This window comes from Oncorhynchus mykiss, chromosome 3 (assembly GCF_057628025.1).
Source record: "Oncorhynchus mykiss isolate SJ-2025 chromosome 3, ASM5762802v1, whole genome shotgun sequence".
Taxonomy (NCBI): domain Eukaryota; kingdom Metazoa; phylum Chordata; class Actinopteri; order Salmoniformes; family Salmonidae; genus Oncorhynchus; species Oncorhynchus mykiss.
The window spans coordinates 78,678,867-78,703,523 of NC_143024.1; the positions used below are offsets into that span (position 1 = coordinate 78,678,867).

General features: G+C 44.2%; 1 protein-coding gene across 1 annotated transcript in view; it reads left to right on the forward strand.

Annotated features, from left to right (window-relative positions):
• The first annotated feature begins 282 nt into the window (after nucleotides 1-282).
• LOC110520435 (immunoglobulin superfamily member 3) overlaps nucleotides 283-24,657 on the forward strand; it is a 155,248-nt gene continuing 130,873 nt past the window's right edge. The window contains exon 1 of the mRNA XM_021597754.3: nucleotides 283-1,439. Coding sequence (XP_021453429.2) covers nucleotides 1,400-1,439 — 40 coding nt within the window. The 5' untranslated portion in view covers nucleotides 283-1,399. The remainder of the gene's footprint in view (nucleotides 1,440-24,657) is intronic.

Below are 24,657 nucleotides of genomic sequence, written 5' to 3' on the forward strand. Positions count from 1 at the left end.
GATGGAGAGAGAAATGTAAAAGTAAAAACACATGCTATCAGTTAAATGTCAAGACTATTATTAATTGTATCATATTACTCAATAAAAGGGGGCATGTAATATCCCATGCCCATAACACGTTTATGCTCAATCCAATTGAACTGCAAATGAAAACATTTAGACATTTTCATTTAGGGAGTGATTGGGAAAAAAAGAATCGATTAAGCCATGCCTTTTGACCAATTGAGTGGGTCTTCAAGTCGGTGTCAGTCCTTATTGGGTGAATTGTAGAAGGTACCCGGTGTGGGATTGTGTGGCACGCTGGTTCGTTTGCAAGGAATACAAAACTGCTTCTCTCAAAGTCTATTCTTCCAACTAGAGAATGAACTACATGGAATAAACCGTGGGAATATTCCAAAAGACTTTCATTGACTTTGACTGAACTTGCAAAGAGACTTGACTCGGAGCCGTTGATGAGCAGCAACTGAGTACCGTTATTCTAAGGTATTGATCAGAAACACGTGTGACGTTTGAGGCTATTTTCGCCGGTGTGGATGTATCAATATACTGTATTTGTGCCCGAACAGCACATTGTGTAGGCGATGCACAACACTCAACTCTCTGATCAACGGGAATAGACATTTATGTGACTATTATAAACACGTAGCTAATACAATAAGTAGTGTGGTTAACTTGCGATGGACTCGACCTATTGACGAATTCGTGCGGAGGTCCTTCCTATGTAATATTGCACTGCGTGCTCTGCGGCGACAGCGCCCGCCCATCGACTTTTTCTCCTAGCAGAGCAGTGAAAGGAGATTGATTTTACTGGAGCAGCCGTGGAGTGTGCACGACCTGCATACGTTTGGGTAGAGCTATTGCCGCCGGAGGAAGTATTTATTTACTTTCTCACCAAAGGACTTTGCATACAGATTTTTCGTATTGATCCGAACATCATGATGTTGGCTAAATTCTAAATTGCGCACCAAGAACGCAAGACATACACACACAACGCTGGACTCAGGACTCCCTGCTGAGGTGGTTTGTCATCCTACAGCGAAGCGCCTCCGCAAGGGAGAATGGGCTGGGTCGCCTAGGCGTCTTTTATGGGCGCATTTCATTGACAATATGAGAAATCGCTGAAGGCGATAGTAGAGACAAGCGACACCCGAGTATACCGAGCCCCGCATCTCAGAGCAGGATACGGGAGATAGGTGAGGGCATCCCATAGGCAGTAGGTGGAGGGGATCTTACTCTCAAGCCAGCCCAGAAGCTTCGATCCTCGGGGTGTACCAGAGCTGCCCGACGCCGGATACCGAGTCGGCCGCAGACCCCTCATTTCCCCTTCAATAGACCGAAGTTTTGCGCCTCCAAACGGATTATAGGAACGGTTTCTGCGGAGAGCGAGAAACGGGAGACAATGGGCATCCACACGCTCCTTATTGCATGTGCGCTGCTTGGTAAGTCACTCCTGTGCTCCATTTCTTACATTGGACACATTGCAATCTTTCTCAGCGTCCGTTTATTAAAAAACAGAGCGAGTTTTCAGACTACCACTCCTGAGTCATAGCACACCTGCACGACAGATCCCAACACTGTGTGTGTGTGTGTGTGTGTGTGTGTGTGTGTGTGTGTGTGTGTGTGTGTGTGTGTGTGTGTGTGTGTGTGTGTGTGTGTGTGTGTTTGTGTTTGTAGGAGTGAGTGTGCTAGTACCACCTCATTAGGAGTCCATGGGAGAGGGCATTGTATTTGTCACTAATAACAGATGCATTTGAACAGCTGTGTTTGTGGATGAGTTGGATAACAGAGACCACATCCCCTTATTACTATGTGTAACCACCTTCCATTTTTCACTTTGCATAACACCCTGGGCCACTGCTATTATCTCTCTGTCAAACAAATGACATACTCTTTCAGACACATACTGTAGCATAGCCTACACACACACATATACAGTACCAGTCAAAAGTTTGGACACACCTGCTCATTCCAGGTTTTTTCTTTATTTTTCATTTTTTCTACATTGTAGAATAATAGTGAAGACATAAACTATGAAGTAACACATATGGAATCAAAAAAGTGTTAAACAAATGCAAATATATTTGAGATTCTTCAAAGTAGCCACCATTTGCATTTCTGACAGCTTTGCACACTCTTGGCATTCTCTCAACCAGCTTCATGAGGTAGTCACCTGGAATGCATTTCAATTACCAGGTGTGCCTTGTTAAAAGTTAATTTGTGGAATTTATTCTTTATTCTTTATTCTTCTTAATGTGTTAGAGCCAATCAGTTGTGTTGTGACAAGGTAGGGGTGGTATATAGAAGATAGCTAAATTTGGTAAAAGACCAAGTCCATATTTTGGCAAAAACAGCTCAAATAAGCAGAGAGAACAACAGTCCATCATTACTTTAAGACATGAAGGTCAATCCATCCGGATAATTTCAAGAACTTTGAAAGTTTCTTCAAGTGCAGTCGCAAAAACCATCAAGCACTTTGATGAAACTGGCTCTCATGAGGACCGCCACAGGAAAACAAGACCCAGAGTTACCTCTGCTGCAGAGTATAAGTTTGTTAGAGTTAACTGCACCTCCAATTGCAGCCCCAAAAAATGCTTTGCAGAGTTCAAGTAACAGACACATCTCAACATCAACTGTTCAGAGAAGACTGCGTGAATCAGGCCTTCATGGTCGAATTGCTGCAAAGAAACCACTACTAAAAGACACCAATAATAAGAAGAGACTTGCTTTGACCAAGAAACACGAGCAATGGACATTAGACCGGTGGAAATCTGTCCTTTGGTTTGACGAGTCCAAATTATGATTTTTTCGTTCCAACCGCCGTGTCTTTGTGAGACGCAGTTCCCACCGTGAAGAATGGAGGAGGTGCTTTACTGGTGACACTGTCTGTTATTTATTTAGAATTCAAGGCACACTTAACCAGCATGGCTACCACAGTATTCTGCAGCGATACTCCAGCCCATCTAGTTTGTGCTTAGTGGGACTATCATTTGTTTTTTAACAGGACAATGACCCAATACACATCCAGGCTGTGTAAGGGCTATTTGACAAAGGAGAGTGATGGAGTGCTGCATCAGATGACCTGGCCTCCACAATCACCTGACCTCAACCCAATTAAGATGGTTTGGGATGAGTGGGACCGCAGAGTGAAGGTAAAGCAGCCAACAAGTGCTCAGCATATGTGGGAACTCCTTCAAGACTGTTGGAAAAGCATTCCAGGTGAAGCTGGTTGAGAGAATGCCAAGAGTGTGTAAAGCTAACATCAAGGCAAAGGGTGGCTACTTTGAAGAATGTAAAATATATTTTTATTTGTTTAACACTTTTTTACTACATGATTCCATCTGTGTTATTTTGTAGTTGTAATGTCTTCACTATTATTCAACAATGTAGAAAATAATAAAGAAAAACCCTTGAATGAGTAGATGTGCCCAAACTTCTGACTAGTACTGTACACACACACACACACACACACACACACACACACACACACACACACACACACACACACACACACACACACACACACACACACACACACACACACATACACATACAGACAGAGTGGTCTGCCCCAAACAAACACCAGATGGCTGCTCTGTTCCTAGATGGGAGGTATGTTAATGCTGCCGGGGGGACGGGACGGATGTGTGTGTGGTGAAAACAGACCCCTGCGATTTGGAGGACATTGAATGGGTTAGAGCAGTGGTTCCCAAACTTTTATAGTCCCATACCCCTTCAAACATTCAACCTTCAGCTGCGTACCCCCTCCAGCACCAGGGTCAGCACACTCTCAAATGTTGTTTTCTGCTGTCATTGTAAGCCTCCACAACACACACTATATGATACATTTATTAAACACAAGAATGAGTGAGTTTTTGTCACAAAGATCTCTTATAGGACCAGGGCACAAATAATAACAATCAATAATTGTTCTCTTTATTTAGCCATCTTACATTTAAACCTTATTTGTTCATCAACAATTGTGAATAACTCACCACAGGTTAATGAGAAGGGTGTGCTTGAAAGGAGGCACATAACTGTGCAAGGTTAGGTTGTAGAATCTCAGTCTTAAATCATTTTCCACACACAGTCTGTGCCTGTATTTAGTTTTCATGCATGTAAGGGCCGAGAATTCACTCTCACATACAGTGGGGAGAACAAGTATTTGATACACTGCCGATTTTGCAGGTTTTCCTACTTACAAAGCATGTAGAGGCCTGTAATTTTTGTTATCATGGGTACACTTCAACTGTGAGAGACAGAATCTAAAACAAACATCTAGAAAATCACGTTGTATGATTTTGAAGTAATTAATTAGCATTTTATTGCATGACAGGTATTTATTCACCTACCAACCAGTAAGAATTCCGGCTCTCACAGACCTGTTTGTTTTTCTTTAAGAAGCCCTCCTGTTCTCCACTCATTACCTGTATTAACTGCACCTGTTTGAACTCGTTACCTGTATAAAAGACACCTGTCCACACACTCAATCAAACAGACTCCAACCTCTCCACAATGGCCAAGACCAGAGGGCTGTGTAAGGAGATCAGGGATACAATTGTAGACCTGCACAAGGCTGGGATGGGCCACAGGACAATAGGCAAGCAGCTTGGTGAGAAGGCAACAACTGTTGGTGCAATTATTCGAAAATGGAAGAAGTTCAAGATGACGGTCAATCACCCTCGGTCTGGGGCTCCATGCAAGATCTCACCTCGTGGGGCATCAATTTTTTTTTCAATTTTACCTTTATTTAACTAGGCAAGTCAGTTAAGAACAAATTCTTATTTTCAATGACGGCCTAGGAACAATGATCACGAGGAAGGTGAGGGATCAGCCCAGAACTACACAGCAGGACCTGGTCAATGACCTGAAGAGAGCTGGGACCACAGTCTCAAAGAAAACCATTAGTAACATACTACGTCGTCATGGATTAAAATCCTGCAGCGCACGCAAGGTCCCCCTGCTCAAGCCAGCGCATGTCCAGGCCCGTCTGAAGTTTGCCAATGACCATCTGGATGATCCAGAGGAGGAATGGGAGAAGGTCATGTGGTCTGATGAGACAAAAATAGAGCTTTTTGGTCTAAACGCCACTCGCCGTGTTTGGAGGAAGAAGAAGGATGAGTACAACCCCAAGAACAACCATGAAGCATGGAGGTGGAAACATCATTCTTTGGGGATGCTTTACTACAAAGGGCGACTGCACCGTATTGAGGGGAGGATGGATGGGGCCATGTCTCGCGAGATCTTGGCCAACAACCTCCTTCTCTCAGTAAGAGCATTAAAGATGGGTCGTGGCTGGGTCTTCCAGCATGACAACGACCCGAAACACACAGCCAGGGCAACTAAGGAGTGGCTCCGTAAGAAGCATCTCAAGGTCCTGGAGTGGCCTAGCCAATCTCCAGACCTGAACCCAATAGACAATTTTTGGAGGGAGCTGAAAGTCCGCATTGCCCAGCGACAGCTCCGAAACCTGAAGGATCTGGAGAAGGTCTGTATGGAGGAGTGGGCCAAAATCCCTGCTGCAGTGTGTGCAAACCTGGTCAAGAACTACAGGAAACGTATGATCTCGGTAATTGCAAACAAAGGTTTCTGTACCAAATATTAAGTTCTGCTTTTCTGATGTATCAAATACTAAATAGTAATATAATAAATAAATTACTTAAAAATCTACCTATGATCTAAACAAAATCTACCTATGATACAAATGACAGACCTCTCTCTACATGCTTTGTAAGTAGGAAACACTGCTGATTTTGCAAGTTATCAAATACTTGTTCTCCCCACCAATTATATGCATATCCTGAGTAACAGGCAGTTTACTTTGGGCACGCTTGTCATCCAGACGTCAAAATACTGCCCCCTAGCCCAAAGAGGTTAATTGACTCCCCATAAACGTAACAGACCTATGCCAGGAGCTGTGCCTGCCATATCACAATATTTTGATGTTTCTGAATAATACAAGTTTTAAATGTTTTTTATGGGAGGGCAGCAGGTAGCGTAGCGGATAAGAACGTTGGACCAATAACTGAAAGGTCGCTGGTTTGAACCCCTGAGCTGACTAGGTGAGAAATTTGTTGATGTGTCCTAAGTTCTCCTGTAAGTTGCTCTGAATAAGAGCGTTTTCTAAATATGTAAATGTAATGAGGATGGCAACCAATTTGGTTTTAGTGGGCTTTCTCCATTCTGATTTGTTTTAAACAGATCACAACTTTGGGTAGAAAACAACTAGTAGATTTGGCTCATGGTGAAAATAAATTGTGTGGTCATCCTCACAATTCAAGCAAGTCCTCCATGAAAGCAATTGTCACGCCCTGACCGTAGAGATCATTTTATTCTCAAGCAGCGTGGCCAGGAGGGGCAGACAGAGTGGAGGACATCATGGACCTGGTAGGAGGTGATGTCAGGACATGAGAGCCTGCCGTGGAAGCAGGCAGAGGCAGCGATGAAGGCGGAAGCAGAGAGAAAAGGGGACCAGCGTTACACAGGGTCACGGCTGGCAAGGAAGACCGGGAAGCCACTCCAAAAAATGTTTGGGGGGGGCACATGGGAGGTTGGCGGAGATAACTTCCCGTGCTCACGGTAGGGAGTGTGGTACTGGTCAGGCACCGTGTTATGCGGTGAAGTGCACGGTGTCTCCAGTGCGTGTTCACAGCCCGGTGCGCTCTGAGCCAGCTCTCCGCATGTGTTGTGGGAATCCAGCGAGGACGGATTGTGCCAGCACAGCACTCCTGGTTTCCGGTGCGCCTCTTCGGCCCAGGGTATCCTGCGCCGGCTCTGCACACTGTGTCTCCGGTGTGCTATCACAGCCCAGTGCGTCCTGTGCCTGCGCTCCGCACGTGTCGGGCCAAAGTGGGCATTCAGCCAGGACGAGTGGTGCCAGCTTTAAGCACCAGATCTCCAGTGCTCCCCCACAGCCCTTTTCGACCTGTGCCAGCTCCACGGACCAGGCCTCCAGTATGTCTCCCCTAGCCTGGTGAGCCCTGTGCCTGCTCCACGGACCAGGCCTCCAGTATGTCACCCCCAGCCTGGTGAGTCCTGTGCCTGCTCCACGGACCAGGCCTCCAGTATGTTTCCCCAGCCTGGTAAGTCCTGTGCCTGCTCCTAGAACCAGGCCTCCAGTATGTCTCCCCAGCCTGGTGAGTCCTGTGCCTGCTCCAAGAACCAGGCCTCCAGTAGGTCTCCCCAGTCCGGGGCCTGCGGCGAGGGTCCCCAGTCCGGGGTCGGAGACGAGGGTCCCCGCACCAGAGGCGCCACCAAAGTTGGGGGAGCCAGAGGTGAAGCAGGGAGCCGCCACCAAGATAGATGCCCACCCGGACCCTCCCCTATAGTGTCAGGTTTGCGGCTGGAGTCCGCACCTTTGGGGGGGGTTACTGTCACACCCTGACCGTAGAGATCCTTTTATTCTCTATGTTTGTTTGGTCAGGGTGTGACTCGGGTGGGAAGGTCTATGCTTTCTGGTTCTTTGTTTTTGTCCGGGTATGATTCTCAATCAGGGACAGCTGTCTATCATTGTCTCTGATTGGGAATCATACTTAGGCAGCCCTTTTTCCTTTTCTCATTTGTGGGTTGTCTTTGTTCGTGACATGTATAGCCTTACAGAGCTTCACATTCGTTTTGTTGTTTATTATTTTGTTGGCGACATTTAAAAAAATAAAAGAATGTAACCTTACCAAGCTGCACCTTGGTCCGGTCATTTCCTTGACGACGAACGTGACAGCAATTCAGTTTGTCCTTCTCTTGCGCTTAATCAGTGTCCACGAAAACGGCCCCTTTGTGTATGGTTTATTCCCTTAAAAAAGGTCTGGATTAGTTGCTGTTTAACCATTCCTGGTGAACAAGCAAACCTATTAGGCTACAGCAGTTCTCATGGCTTCAATGGTAAAACTCCCAAACACACACTGTATAGTGTTTTTTTATTTTATTGGGTTGTGTCAGGTTTAATGGTAAATATCACTATTCACAATGCATACAGAGACATAAAAAAACAAGACTGACATGCAATGTATTATTTTGTTAGGGATGTCCCAACATTGTTGTCCCATTTCTCCATCAACGTTTTGGACTTGTACCAGTCTTTATATGAGAATTGCATCATAGGGATAGTCCTCTCAGAGAGCTGCCACTTGTTGGACTATTCAAGGAGAGTTGGGTTGAAGCATGGCTTGCTGAAATGACATGGAATGACTCCCACCAGTAGGTGGATCCATACTGGTATACCTTAAAAGAGGATATATCGCCCAGCCCTAACTGCCTGTAATGAAATCACTCACCATGTCTCTGGCAATACATCTGTTTGCAGTCTACATAAGCCTGGCTGGGATGAGTGTGTCTGTATGTTTTTAGGATATTTCTGATATTGAAGTCTTTGACTTTGCTTTAATGTTTTTTTGAAAATATGCCTGTGTGTGTGTGTGTGTGTGTGTGTGTGTGTGTGTGTGTGTGTGTGTGTGTGTGTGTGTGTGTGTGGTGTGTGTGCACTGTGCAGAGTAGTGAATGTATATGTTTCCCCTATCTGGAGGCTTGTTTCCCTGAAGACAACGACAAACAAAAGGCTGGCCAATGAAGTCAGTTACTGTGCTCTACCTGTATGGTAATACCCAACTCCTCACTATTCAGAGATACAAGTCATTGATAGGTCATTCGTCTGCTTCGGGCTGAGAGAGAGGAGAGCCTTGTGATTGGTCAAGGATCAATAGACTGGGACGATAGAAGTTTGGACAAGTGGAAATCAGATCCATGACCTGCCTCAGTCAGTGCTTGGATAGTTTGTTTCCTTTGAGGATAAGGATTCACAGACAAGGGTTTGTGTGTTGGCATTTGTTGTGTGCATGCTTGTGCTCGCAGCCAGAGCAGAGGTCATGTTCCAGCTGCCCTCAGGGCTTAATGGGATCATGTAATGCAGAGTTAGCAGCGGAATGTCCCTCCCTACCTTACTGTTAACTTCCACCCCGTCACACACTCCTCTGACTGGACAGTGTTATTGTCATGTGCACAAGTATAGTGAAATATCTCTTGCAAGCTCCAAACCCAACAATGCAATAATCAATATCAATGTAGCACAAAAAATTACAAGGTAGAACAAAACCAGAAATAGAAATAAGAAGAACACAAGAAAGTAAGAAGCTATATATATATACAGGGTCTGTTACAATAAGATATTTACAATGTGCTGAGATACTGGAGTGATACAGGAGTGATAGAGGTAGATACAGTGCCTTTGGAAACTATTCAGACCTCTAGACATTTTTGCTCATTTATAAAAAAAATAAACAGAAATATCACATTTACGTAAGTACTTTGTTGAAACATCTTTGGCAGCTATTACAGCCTTGAGTCTTCTTAGGTATGACGCTACAAGCTTGGCACACCTGTATTTGGGGAGTTTCTCCCATTCTTCTCTGCAGATACTCACAAGCTCTATCAGGTTGGATGGGGAGCGTTGCTGCACAGCTATTTTCAGGTATCTCCAGAGATGTTAGATCAGGTTCAAGTCCGGGCTCTGGCTGGGCCAGTCATGTGCCTTTTACTGAGGAGTGGCTTCTGTCTGGCCACTATACCATAAAGGCCTGTTTGTTGGAGTGCTGCACAGATGGTTGTCCTTCTGCAAGGTTCTCCCATCTCCACAGAGGAACTCTGGAGCTCTGTCAGAGTGACCATCACCACCCTGACCAAGGCCCTTCTCCCCTAATTGCTCAGTTTGGCTGGGCAGCCAGCTCTAAGAAGAGTCTTGGTGGTTCCAAACTTCTTCAATTTAAGAACAATGGAGGCCACTGTGTTCTTGGGGACCTTTAATGCTGAAGAAATGTTTTGGTACCCTTCCCCAGATCTGCACCTCGACACAATCCTGTCTGGGCCTTGGACCTCACGGCTTAGTTTTTGCTCTGACATGCACTGTCAACTGTGGGACCTGATATAGATAGATGTGTATCTTTCTAAATCTTGTCCAATCAATTGAATTTACCACAGGTGGACTCCAATCAAGTTGTAGAAACATCTCAAGGATGATCAATGGAAACAGGATGCACCTGAGCTCAATTTCGAGTCTCATAGCAAAGGGTCTGAATACTTATGTACACAAGGTTTTTGTGTTTTTTATTTGTAATACATTTGCAAAAATGTCTAAACCTGTTATGGGGTATTGTGTGTAGATTGGGGAGTTTTACTTATTGAATCCATTTTAGAACAAGGCAGGAACGTAACAAAATGTGGAAAAAGTGAATGCATCTGAATACTTTCCTGACTAGGCATCAGGATATATGATAAACAGAGTAGCAACAGCGTATATGATGATTGTATGTGTGTGTGTGTAAGTTTGTAGAGTACTGTGAGTGTGCATAGAGACAGTGCAAAAACAAAATTCAAGGGTCAACTCAGTCCATGTAGCCATTTTGTTAGCTATTTAGCAGTCTTATGGTTTGGGGATAGAAGCTGTTCAAGAGCCTGTTGGTGTCGGATTTGATGCATCGGTACCGTTTATGTGCGGAAGCAGAGAGAACGGTCTATGGCTTGGGTGGCTGGAGTCTTTAACAATTGTACAGGCCTTCTTTTCACACTGCCTGATCTAGAGGTACTGGATGGCAGGGAGCTTGGCCCCAGTTATGTAATGGGCTGTGTCACGCCCTGACCTTAGATATCTCTGTTTTTCTATATATTTTGGTTAGGTCAGGGTGTGACTAGGGTGGGTACTCTAGTTTTTGAATGTCTTGGGTCTTTGTATGTCTAGGGGTCTATGTTGGCCTGATATGGTTCCCAATCAGAGACAGCTGTTTATCGTTGTCTCTGATTGGGGATCATATTTAGGTAGCCATTTTCCTCATTTTGTGTTATGGGATCTTGTCTATGTATAGTTGCCTTAGTGCACATCAGTAGCTTCATGTTTCATTTGGTTGTTTGTTGTTTTGTTTTATTGAAATGATGTGGAACTCTACTCACGCTGCACCTTGGTCTCATCATTATGACGAACGTGACAGGCTGTCCTTTTCACCCTCTGTAGCACCATGCGATTGAGGGCGGTGCTGTTGCCATATAGTGATGCAGCCAGTCAAGATGCTCTCAGTGGTGCAGCTGTAGAACGTTTTGAGGATTTGAGGGCCCATGCCAAACCTTTTCAATCTCCCTAGGGGTGAAGAGGCACTGTCGTGTCGCCTTCACAACTGTGCACGTATGAGTGGACCATTTTAAATCCTTAGTGATTTGGCACAGAGGAACTTTTAGCTCTCGACCCGGTCCATTGCAGTCCCATCGATGTGGGTGTGCTCTCTCCCCCCATCCCCCGTTCCCTGTAGTCCACGATCAGCTCCTTGGTCTTACCGAAGTTGAGGGAGAGGTGGTTGTTCCGGCACCACACTGCCAGCTCACTGACCTCCTCTCTGTATTCTCAACGTCGCCATGATCAAGCCTACCACCATCGTATTGTCAGAAAACTTGAGGATGGGGTTGGAGTTATGCGTGGCCACGCAGTTGTGGCAGAACAGGGACTACAGGAGGGAACTAAGCACACACCCCTGTTGAGCCCCCATGTTGAGGGCCAGCATGGCAGAAGTGACATTGCCTACTCTCAACACGTGGGGTCGGGCCATCAGGAAGTCCAGGATCCAGTTACAGAGGGAGGTGTTCAGTCCCAGGGTCCCTAGCTCGGTGGTGCGCTTGGAGTGGACAATGGTGTTGAACGCAGAGCTGTAGTCAATGAACACCATTCTCTCAGAGTAATTCCTATCTAGGTGGGTGAGGGTAGTGTGAAGTGCAATTGAGATTGTGTCGTCTATGGATCTGTTGGGGCGGTATGCAAATTGGAGTGGGTCTGAGATGATTGAGTGGATGTGTGCCATAGCCAGCTACAGGGTGGTAGTCATTGTGTCATGAATCCGTAGAGTTCATGTAAACAGGAATGATGGTAGTCATTTTAAGACATGGGGATTACAGACTGGAACAAGGAGAGGTTGAAAATGACCAGGAATGTGGCTGCCATCTATTCTGTGCATGCTCTGATAACACTCCCTACAATACCGTCCGGCCCTGCAGCCTTGCGTGTATTGACCTGATTAAAGACCTTACTCACATCAGCCTCGGAGAGTGAAATCACCCAGTCCTCTGGGTCGGTGGGGGCACTCACGCACTGTACGGAGTTACTGTCGAAGCATGCATGAAATGCATTGAGTTCGTCTGGAAGAGGGGAATCGTTGAGCAGATCACGGTTTGGTCTTCCTTTTGTAATTTGTAATGGACTGTAGCCCCAGCTACTTGCAGCTGGCGTCAGAGCCTGTGTAAAATGATTCCACCTTATTCCTATATTGTCCTTTTGCTCCTTTGATGACTCTGTGGAGGTCATAGTGGGACTTCTTGTAATTGTTCCTGTCCTCAGCCGTAGCCTCAGGGTTGTCTGTGAATGCGCTGTATGTGTTAGCCCTGTCCATAAGCTTTGCGAAAACCTCTGTGTTAATCCATGTCTTTTTATTGGCAAAGCGGCGAACCTTCCCTGTTGGGACAATGTCGCGGATGCATTTCCTTATGAAGCTGGTGACGGAGGTGGTTAGCTTGTCGACGTTATCGGCGGAACATATTCCATTCAGTGCTAGCAAAGCAGTCCAGTAGCATAACCATTTCTCAATGGAGCGAGTCACGGGTACATCCTGTTTTGAGCTTCTGCTTGTATGGTCAGGATCAGATTTGCCGAATGTTGGACGAGGGAGGGCCTTGTATGCTTGCTGCTGGGTAGAGTGACAGTGGTCTAGGACTTTATCACCCCTGTGGAGACTGATGCTGATGGAAGTTGGGCATCACATGTCTTAATGACACGGAATTAAAATCGCCGGCAACAAGAAAGGCAGCCTCCGGATGTAAGTTTTCCTGCATGTTTATAGCCTCATATAGTTTAAGTGCCAGTTTTAACAATCAGTTTTACAAGAGCACGGCGATCTGCTGTTACACAGCAAAAAAACTGGTGCTGCTCTCTTCACACAATTTAGCATTCATTCCCCGGACACGTTAAAGACCAGTTGGAAAATAGCCTGCTGTGTTATTTTTAAACTCCTTAGGGACGTCCTGCTTAAATGAATCAGGTGCTTGTCTGCAGCATCTGTTTTTTTTCTCTGGATGGAGTAACTCTGTACTGTGGTCTGTTAGTTTCTGTAGTGGTGAACTCTGTATAGCAGCACCTCATAATGGAGGTCATTAACTCTTTGACCTTAGAGCTGACCACCAGAGTTTTGTGCTGAGCGATAAGTGCTTTTTGAGTTCGTTTCGATTATTAAAAAATTATCACGGTTTTCGATTTTGGTTTAGATTATTCTGCATTATGTGGGTTGATTGAACGGGTTGATTGAATGCAGAATAAAACAATTATTAAAAGTCCTATGATGGTAGTGACTGCCCATTATTGCTTATAACTTAGTAAACATAATTTATTAACATTACTTTAATAAAATATTTCAGTTGTTCTTTACATTTGTTTATTTAATGACTTTTTAATTTCAAGTCATCTCATCTCTATAGAGCTGCTGCCTATGCTGTCTGACAATATCACTATTTTAGTAGTTCTTCAAAGTAAATGAGGCATACGTTTATGACTGCTGAATACCAGATAGAAAGAGACCTTGTGAAGCAACTGCTCTCTCTCCCTTTTAATCGCGAATTCTTCTGTCTGTTCTCTCCATGTCTACCCCACAATAACCTAAGGTAGCAGGCGTAAAAGAAACACAAAGCCCGGACAAGTAAAGCGCAATGGATTATGGTCATTGTAGTTCATTGTCACGTTTTCTGCTCTAAACTATTTAGAATATTGGCCTGTTGCACAGTTCAGGATTTATCTCTAGAGAAGCTGTGCAATGTATGTATTGAGCTCACAGAAAGAAAGAAAACAGACGTTGGTCAAATAGTTGTTTTAAAATAAATGAATAATAATAATGAAAATAAAATAATTGCTTACCAGATTTCCAAAACAGCTGTTGATGGTTTTATAGTTGTGATTGTAGACCTAGATATTTTACAGTAAACACAAATGTGTTTAGGTGTGTGTGTGTGCACATTTTACTATACTTGTTAGTACCAGAAGTCACCACAAGAATAATAAACCAACTACAATTCAGAGAAGTGAGGACATTTTAGTTAGTCCTCAATTGTAAAAATACTATTTTAGGGTTAGAATTGGGGTTATGGTTAGAGTTATGGTTAGGTTTAAGGGTTAGGGAAATGAATGGGAATCAATTGTTGGTCCCCAAAAAGTATAATAAGACATAGATGTGTTTGTGACTGAGGTACCCTTACTCAGATAAGATCTAAGGCAGTGTAAAGCATGCTTCAGTTCGGCTTGCGGCTAGAGAATCAAATGAGTTTTCTCGCGTGCTCCCTTCTCTTGAAAAATGAGAAAAAGCTGCAATAGTACTGTTTGTCCATTTTGAGATGCCCGTAACCAGTATACACTTCTTCAAAATAGTCAGAATTAAAGATGACTCAAGAAATGTATTTAATTCAGATGTTTTTGTTGATGAGATCTTAGTCGCGCAATTTTACATCTAACTAAGATGTTTGGTGCGGTATTTCTCAATGAAAAAAGTCCAAAAGTAACAGAAACGTCACAAAATGTTATAATATGTGACCCGTTTCAAGAAGCTATGTGCATGTCACACATCACTACTTCACAGGAGAAGCATATGAAAGTTTTATTTATTTTGTTATTTTATTTTTGTATGTGTTTTTTGGCATAAATTCCTTCTGGAGCCTGTGAACTTTCATGTGCCTTAATAACAAACTTCTATGCCAACTGTAAATACAGTTGTTAAATTACGAACCTAGTTGAAGTCAGAAACCTTCCCGCTTGTCATGATTGGCTGAGATAATGGATGGGCTGGACATGCCGAGAGATTACTTCAGATTGGGCTGCCATGTCGCACGTTTCTGTCTATAACATGAGCTGCTCAGTATGTGTTGATAATCTTTGTTACCGCAGCTTTTTTTAAAGACATAACATTAGCCATGGAGATCTGTAAAAGTGTTGCTACTGCTCTCGATAGCATTGCTGCCCAGAATTTTGCAGGCGAAGACCAGTGGGAAAAAGTTGTGATGGACTTTATGCACAAGGTCAGTGTGAATCGGATTGACTTGACACAACAATGGGGCAAACAAGCTGTAGCTAGCGACAAACCAAACAGTAAAGACAGGCTGCCGTGAAGTGTTAATCCATGTATACAGGGAAGTCTAGCTATGTTTTCAGATATTAATTTCAAATGTTTTTGTTTTGTTTTCATTGCATGTTGGAGTGTACTGTTAACTGGCTAGCGAATGTTAGCTGGCTAGCGAATGTTAGCTTTCTGGCTCGTTAGCTAACATTACGTGTATGCGATCTGTGTAGTAATATTGTTCGCATCTCAGAAATCCATTTGCATTGCTAGTTAAAGCCTAATGAACACAGTTGGTTAGCTTTAGCTACCTGCAGATTCATACTCAAGCATTTCATGCATAGTGGCTGGCTATGACAATCCGTTTGTACTGTAGCTATGGGTTAGGATTATGTTTCATTGTTTAGCTAGCTAGCTATATGTCTAAACAAAAGAGTCACTTCACAAGAGAAGGATTACATGACCCATCAAGTTAGCCATGTGTGTTGGGGGTGATTATGGCCATCTATTGTATTTCATGAACATGTGTACATGTCTAGACCATAGTGACCCATACAATTAGCTAGATGTGGCTGGGGCTTGGTTGTAGCATTTATTTCCCATGAACCATCAATTTAGACGTGTCTGGGTAAGCATCATAATTCTAAAATATTTCAAAAATATTTTTATCTGGACACTTTCAAAGTCAGATTAGGATATAGGCCAAGGACTAGATGAAGTGTATTTTTACCTGGTGTTTTTCTTCATTGTAGGCTACTACTTTCACCTCTTAGTCTTGCAATCTTTGGTTGTTTGCTCTAACTCACTCTGTTTAGCACATGGCCTCACATGTGAATCCTTAAAGAGATGGTTGGGCTAAGGCTTAAGAGCGTGTGAATGATGCTGAATAGGTGTAGACAAAGAAGAGCTCTCCAGTAGGTGTACCAAAACATTTAAAGGACCATTCTCTCAAAAGTGGGGTTACAAGTTTATCAACTTTCAAAGCATAATTACTTTCCCATTGTTCCTCAACTGCAGTGTGTGTGATTTTCCATTTTGTAGCTCGGAGTCTCTACTCTCTGTTGTAAAAAACACCATTACATAAGATCGATTCGAGGCTGTGGGTTACATATGCACAAACTTTTCCATACTGTTTCAGTTGGGAAGCATGCGGACGTCTTAACTGGTATGTTGATGGATTTGGCTGGTTTGCATAAATAGCTCCCTGTTCTCCCATCCCCTGCTGTACTTTAAAGACCACAATAAGCTACCATCTTCTTTGAAGATCTCCCTTCTCTCCTCCCTGGTTTAGATAGGTACGTTGGATGACGTTGTCCCCTAGATACTGATCCAAGATCAGTTTGCCTCTGATGGGTAAGGTTAGGATTTATAGGGGGGTAAGCTAATAGTAGAAATGTGCAACTCCTACTCAGGGCTCTGTTAGATAACAGGGTAGCCCAGATTCCACTCCTCCAGATCCACCCACAATGCTCTGGGTTTACATACCCAGACTCCTCTCTCTTCCTCGCTGGATTCTCCACCCAAACACAGCCTCAGTTGGATGCACATGAGACGTCAGCGTTACTATGGAGACAGCTCCCCTGCTGCACATCCACAGACGCTGACACACACACACACCATCCCACACACCTCCCTCCAGTGTTAGCCCCACACTTACACACATGCCCATGGCAGCCATTGCTGTTTTCAGATGAAAACAAAAGAAGATAGTCAGTATAGGCGTGAGCTAAACTAACCCACAGGGATGGAGGGATCCGATCTGATTCTCCCTGAAACTCAAGAGGAAAACGTGTGTGTGTGTGTGGTTTTGCTTAACTTTTCATCCTGAATGCTGGAATGACGAACAATAGTAGAGAAGTCTGTTTGAAGAGCCTAATTAATAGTTAATTGGGTTCCTTTCCAATCTGTGGATTAATGCACAAACATAGGGAGTTAGAGAGCAAGCTGTCAATCTCTAACACACACACTTACATCTACAGCTAAATGTGTGGGTTTGTATACTTATAAAAGATTGAAGATGGGATGTGTAGTTTTACATTAACTTTAGCAGCTCTCTGGAGTTTGTACATACACGTCAGATGAGGGTGTGTGTGTTCCTGGATAGCAAAACTGTGCAGATGTGTTTGAATCTTTAATTGTTTTTGTAGATGTTCTGTATGTGTGTTTGTGAGTTAAAGGGAGCGTTTTAAGTCCATCTCTTTGCCATGGTGTTGTAGGGCAGGGGAGCAGGTGGATATATGGAATTAATGGACTGGGGGAAGGAGGGCAGAGGGGGATGCTTCAGCCTTGACAGGACAGGGGGCAGAGAAAGAAGTGGGTGTGTGTTTGAGACACCGCCTGTGTGCTACAGTAGGTGTTATTATATGGGTGAGTGAGTTGGCCATAAACACTAAATGTATTACCATATCCTTCCCTGCCATCTCTCTCAATTATTCATTCATTCTGGGATGGGATGGGTAGAGGCATGGACAAATGCTTACACTTACCAGGCATCGCATTAGCTTTCAGAAATCTGCATTTTCCAAACACAGACCATTAAAAAAATCTGTGTTTTAAACCATTTCAACAGCATTTTATATTGAAAGTCAACAGTGGTGTTTTGCTTCAGTAAAGTTATAAGGTGCGTTCAACAAGGTTTTCTTCACACAAAATGCATTGTTGCAACACCATTCGGCAGAAAATTGGTGGCCAGTAAAAAACTGGTCCTGAACATCTCTAAAACTAAGAATATTGTATTTGGCATAAATCATTCCGTAAATTCTAGAGCTACTGCTTTCAAGGAGCGTGACACTAACCCGGACGCTTATAAGAAATCCTGCTAGGCCCTCCGACGAACCATCAAACAGGCAAAGCGTCAATACAGGACCAATATCAAATTCCACAACACCGGCTCTGATGCTCGTCAGATATGGCAGGGCTTGCAAACTATCATGGATTACAAAAGGAAACCCAGCCACGAGTTGTCCAGTGACGCAAGGCTACCAGACAAGCTAAATACCTTCGATGCTCGCTTTGTGGCTAGCAACACTGAACCATGCATGAGAGCACTAGCTGTTCCGGACGACTGTGTGATCACACTCTCTGTAGCCGATGTGAGTAAGACCTTTTAAATAGGTCAACATTCACACGGCCTCAGGGCAAGATGGATTACCAGAAAACCTACTCTGAGCATGCGCTGACCAGCTGGCAAGTTTCTTCACTGACATTTTCAACTTCTCCCTGACCCAGTCTGTAATACTTACATGTTTCAAGCAGACCACAATAGCCCTGTGCCCAAGAACGTCAAATTAATCTGTCTAAATGACTACCGCCCTGTAGCGCTCACATCTGTAGCCATTAATTAAATGCTTTGAAAGGCTGGTCATGGCTCACATCGACACCATCATCCGAGACACCCTGTACACACTCCGATTAACATACTGCGCCAACAGATCCACAGATGACACAATCTCTATTGACCTCCACACTTCCCTTTCCCACATGGATAAAAGGAATACCTACTTGAGAATGCTGTTCATTGATTACAGCTCAGCGTTCAACACCATAGTGCCCTCCAAGCTCATCACTAAGCTAAAATCCCTGGGATTAAACACTTCCCTCTGCAACTGGATTCTGGACATTCTGACGGGCCTCCCCCAGGTGGTGAGGGTAGGCAACAACACATCCGCCATGCTGATCCGCAACACGGGAGCCCCTCGGGTGCATGTTTAGTCCCCTCCTGTACTCCCTGTTCACCCACAACTGTGTGGCCGCACACGATTTCAACACCATCATTAAGTTTGCAGACGACATGACGGTGGTAGGCCTGATCACTGACAACAATGAGACTGCCCACAGGGAGGAGGTCAGAGATCTGGCAGTGTGGTGCCAGGACAACAACCACTCCTTCAATGTCAGCAATACAAAGGAGCTGATCATGGACTACATGAAACGGAGGGCCAAGCACTCCCCCATCCACATTGATGGGGTTGTAGTTGAGCAGAGCTCAAGAGCTTCAAGAGCTTCAAGTTCCTCTGTGTCCACATCACTAAGGAATTATCATGATCCACACACACCAACACAGTTGTGAAGAGGGCATGGCAATGCCTCTTCCCCCTCAGGAGGCTGAAAAGGTTTTGCATGGGCCCTCAGATCCTCAAGAAGACAGCTGCACCATTGAGAGCATCTTGACTGGCTGCATCTCCGCTTGCTAAGCCAATTTCTTGGCATCTGACCGCAAGGCGCTACAGAAGGTAGTGCGTTTGGCCCAGTACATCTCTGGGGCCGAGCTACCTGCCGTCCAGGATTTCTATACCAGGCAGTGTCAGAGAACACTGGCCCTTCTTTGGACACTGTGTTAACAAACATCCAAATTATATTCAATGCCATACAACACTTCTTCTGTGGCCTCCAACTGCTCTTAAATGCTAGTAAAACTAAATGCATGTTCTTCAACCGATCACAGCCCGCACCTAACTAGCATCACTACTCTGGACGGTTCTGACTTATAATATGTGGACAACTACAAATACCTAGGTGTCTGGTTAGACTGTAATCTCCTTCCAGACCCACATTAAGCATCTCCAACCCAAAATTAAATCTAGAATCATCTTCCTATTTCGCAACAAAGCCTCCTTCACTCATGCTGTCAAATATACCCTCTTAAAACTGACTATCCTACTGATCCTTGACTTCCGCGATGTCATTTACAAAATAGCTTCCAACACTCTACTCAGCAAATTGGATGTAGTCACTCAGTAAAATCTTTGAAATTGTTGTATGTTGCGTTTTATATTTTTGTTCAGTGTAAACGAGATTTCTGTATATCATTTTCAATAAATTGCAAACATTTCTAAACATGTTTTCACTTTGTCATTATGGGGTATTTTGTGTAGATGGGTGAGAATCGATTTTTGATTTCAGGTTGTAACCCAACAAAATGCCAATGGGTATGAATACTTTCGGAAGGCATTGTGTGTGTAACTGTTAGATGCACCAACACAGAAACACACACACATGCGCACTACATGTCAATGTTTTTAAATGTATGGAAATTGTCGTCTTGTCTGTAATGTATTTTATGTTGCGTCGGACCCTAGTAAGAATATCTGTCGCCATTGGGGTCAGCTAAGGTAGGTAGCCTAGTGATTAAAGCATTGGGCCAGTAACCAAAAGGTTGCTGGATTGAATCCCTGAGCTGAGGTAAAAATCTGTCAATCTGTCATTCTGCTCCTGTCATTGTAAATAATAATTTATTCTTAACTGGCTTGCCTAGTTAAATAAAAAAAATAAAGGGTTCTCTCCCTACCAATAGTTGCTCAGTTTGAGGGACACTGTCCCACCAAGGGGCACTTGAAAATGAGGGGGAGGGATAAGGATGGGGCAGGGGTATTGGGATTGAGCCTCAGTGTGGGACTGAGAGGGTGTTTTCACAGCCAGCTTCAAAGCACTTGAGGCCCACAGCAGAGCAGTCCAGCAGCACACTATGTGTTATTTACCCAACATCACAGGCCAGTTAAAGACAAGCGGGCAGAGCACTGTGTTGACTGACTACTAACCCTCACCCCTAACCATTACAGCCTTTTCCTGAGCTAATGGAGAGGGGAAACAGAGAGGGAAGGGAAAGGGCCTTTGTGTTTCAGCTCAGTAATTTCAGTCCGTTGAGCAATCCCCAGTCCCTCCCTCTCGCCCCCTCCGGCTTACTGCAGCCACCAACAAGGCCAGGCTGAGAGAGAGGACCAGATCATCATGTCTGCCATTACCTTATCTCAACATGGTGCACAGAGAGGAAATGGGGGAAAGACAAGGGTATAGAGAAAAGGGGGGCAAGAAAAAGAAAGGAAGGATAGATGAGAGAAAGCGAGGGAGAGAAAGGCTGAGGATGAGTTTTGATAACCAGTTGTGTTGTGGCTGAGGTCCAACCTCTGAGCAAGAACAGAGACAGCAGCCAGAGGGTACAAGGAACATCAAGCACTGCTGCACAGTCACACACACACAAAATACTATAAAGTATGTATTTTATTAGGATCCCCATTCATTTATTTGTCAATTTAACCTTTATTTAACTAGGCCAGTTAGTTGCAACTTGGGTCGCAGAACTTCATGGGAGTTTTGGGAGCCACTCGATAGGAAGTGACATTCGCTCCAATCTTTGTTCTGCCAGTAGATTTTGAGGAATATTTGTTTTACTTCTCCCATTGACTTCTCAAACTGGTATGGTCCGGTCTGCCGTGTCTGCTTCGCTAGCTTTCCAGAAGTCTCACGATGCTGCGCCTCTTGGTTTCGAAACTCTGCAGCTGAGATATCTCAGTTGGATTGTGATCATTTGGCTTCCTCATAAACACACATAATGCCCATTTACAGCTTTGCCATACCTATGGCCTATCTCTCTCTTCCAAATCTTTGGGAACAGATGTCAATTAGGCTAGGATTTTCATGGTTTTGATAAGGGTAAAGTTGTGTGGTTGATTTTTAAAAAATGGGTATAATTTTTTCATACATGTGAATTTACATACATTTTTCCCAAAGCTTTTAGCTGCCTCTGTACCACCTGGGTGAGTTTCTTTGGCAGGTAGGGAACATTCCCTTGCCAACTTGGCAGGTGGACCCAGGACATTACTTCCAGACCCTGATAGACATAATTATTACCACTCAGATGGATGTGGATGATAAATTATGAGTCATGTAAAGGCTAAAGTTAAGATCTCATCTCCTACTCTCTCTTTTTTTCTTGTTGAATTTTACCCCCTTTTCTCCCCAATTTCGTGGTATCCAATTGTTAGTATCTTACTATCTTGTCTCATCGCTACAACTCCCGTACGGGCTCAGGAGAGACGAAGGTCAAAAGCCATGTGTCCTCCGAAACACAACCCAACTAAGCCGCACTGCTTCTTAACACAGCGTGCATTCAACCCGGAAGCCAGCTGCACCAATGTCAAATCAAATCAAATCAAATCAAAATGTATTTGTCACATACACATGGTTAGCAGATGTTAATGTGAGTGTAGCGAAATGCTTGTGCTTCTAGTTCCGACAATGCAGTAATAACCAACAAGTAATCTAGCTAACAATTCCAAAACTACTACCTCATAGATACAAGTGTAAGGGGATAAAGAATATGTACATAAAGATATATGAATGAGTGATGGTACAGAGCGGCATAGGCAAGATACAGTAGATGGTATTGAGTGCAGTATATACATATGAGATGAGTATGTAAACAAAGTGGCTAGTGATACATGTATTACATAAAGATGCAGTAGATGATATAGAGTACAGTATATAAGTATACATATGAGATGAATAATGTAAGTAAACATTATATTAGGTAGCGTTGTTTAAAGTGGCTAGAGATATGGAGGAAACACTGTGGAAACACTGTGCACCTGGCAGCCTTGGTTAGCGCGCACTGTGCCCGGCCCGCCACAGGAGTTGCTAGTGCGTGATGAGACCGCCCAAACCCTCCCTAACCCGGACGACGCTAGGCCAATTGTGCGTCGCCCCATGGACCTCCCGGTCGTGGCCCGGCTGCGACAGAGCCTGGGCTCGAACCCAGAGTCTCTGGTGGCACAGCTAGCACTGCGATGCAGAGCCGTAGACCATTGCACCACCCGGGAGGCCACCTCCTACTCTTTCTTAAGCCGGGTGTACACTACACGATTTTGGCCCCATTTTAGCTGTCCCAGACAAGTTTTTGAGATCAGTGACAAAATCCCCATGTCATTCCCTACTTGGGGCTCGCGGCCATCACCGATGCTCATTTTAAGACTCAATCTCATTTGAGCAGTTTCAGACGTCCCAAAATGTTCAAAATTTTTTATTTAATCGGCACAAAATCTGCAATGTTCCTGTAGTGTGAGATGTGCAACAACAAGTTTTGAGAACGGTGATCAGCAATAGCCAATGAGAGCTCGCCAGAGAAGAATGCAGATGATGATGGTTCACATCACCCAGAATGCACTCCAGCATGAGTCATGACTACAACTAGTATGTGTTTATACTTGCCTTTAACCAAAGCCAAAGTGTCATTGTTCGAGCTCGGAAGTTCACAAGCAATGTTATTCAATTCAAAATGTCTGTGCCACATCGTTTAGTGTGCGCACCACCCCTACGTTGGCACAACAACAAACTACAGGAAAGACAGTGGTTTAATGTGCGAGGCTAAGCGATATTAGGATTTAGAAAGTTGTGTACACCTGGCTTTACGCTCACTTCTACACTGTGTGTGTGTGTGTGTGTGTGTGTGTGTGTGTGTGTGTGTGTGTGTGTGTGTGTGTGTGTGTGTGTGTGTGTGTGTGTGTGTGTGTGTGTGTGTGTGTGTGTGTGTGTGTGTGTGTGTGTGTGTGTGTGTGTGTGCCATACTGACTCGGAGAGAGTCTGTCTGTCCCTGCCTGCCTGTCCGTCTCCATCACAGCTTCTCACAGAGTAGTGCTGGTGAAAGGATAGATGTAATGTAAGAGCCGTCTTAATATGGACCCAGGGCCATATAAATGTAATATGGAGAGAAATAGGACTTTCTTCTGCAGTCCTCTGAAATGAATTGATGCCTGACATGGTCCATTTCTTTCAAATGAAAATCACCCTTTCGCTCTCCCTCCCTCTTTCCTTCTCTCACACTCTCTTTCTCTGTGTTAATGGGTGTTAAAGGGGCATGATGTTGAGGGGATCCATAGGGAGAGGGAGGCAGATTGATTTTGGAGAAGGTTTAACCCAAGTTTAGTGTGAGACTTACATATGCACACCCCCAGCACACGGTGAAGTAAACGTATCATGTTTCAGTGTGCCTCCATCAAGTCCCTGGAGACTTTTTGGCCTCTCTTTGCTCTTTCTCCTTCTCTTCATCCCCCTCTTTCTATCATCCATCCACCCATCCCTCTCTCCCTCCCCCCTCTCTCTGTCTGAGAATGTTCACAGGATTCCAGATCTTTCAGATGAGACTGAGGCTCCCTGTTGAGAGATTGAGGACACTGATTGAGGCAGAGCCCATTGATTGATTTATCTCTGTTCTATAATAATATATTCCTTTTTCACACTGCCTCCAGTTGCCTTTACCCCACATTTCCTCTAATTGTTCTTACCCCTAGAAGTGTTTGATGGAGGAGTTGAGACGGGACTGGGATTGTGTTGTGATCATTAGTCCGTGGTGTGGTCCATTCTGTGACAGAAATAGATTCACCTGGGCATAGTGAGGAATGATGGCCAGGGATTGATGTACTGCTACCCTGTGTATATAGCCAAGTTATTGTTACACATTGTGTATTTATTCATATAGGAAAAAACATATATTTTTCGCTCTGCATTGTAGAGAAGGGCTCATAAGTAAACATTTCACTGTTAGTCTACACCTGTTGTTTAGGAAACGTGACAAATGTTGCTTGAGGGAGGAGAGAGAGATAGCGGGACCATCTTATGGCTCCACTGATGCCAGCAGGATGACAAAAGATATGTTGCTTCAAATATGATCAGCCGTAACGTGTTTGTATTTATGGTGTGGAATGGATGTGTCACCTTTGTGTGTGTGTGTGTGTGTGTGTGTGAGATTATCCTGTGAGGGTTGGAGTAAGTCGGT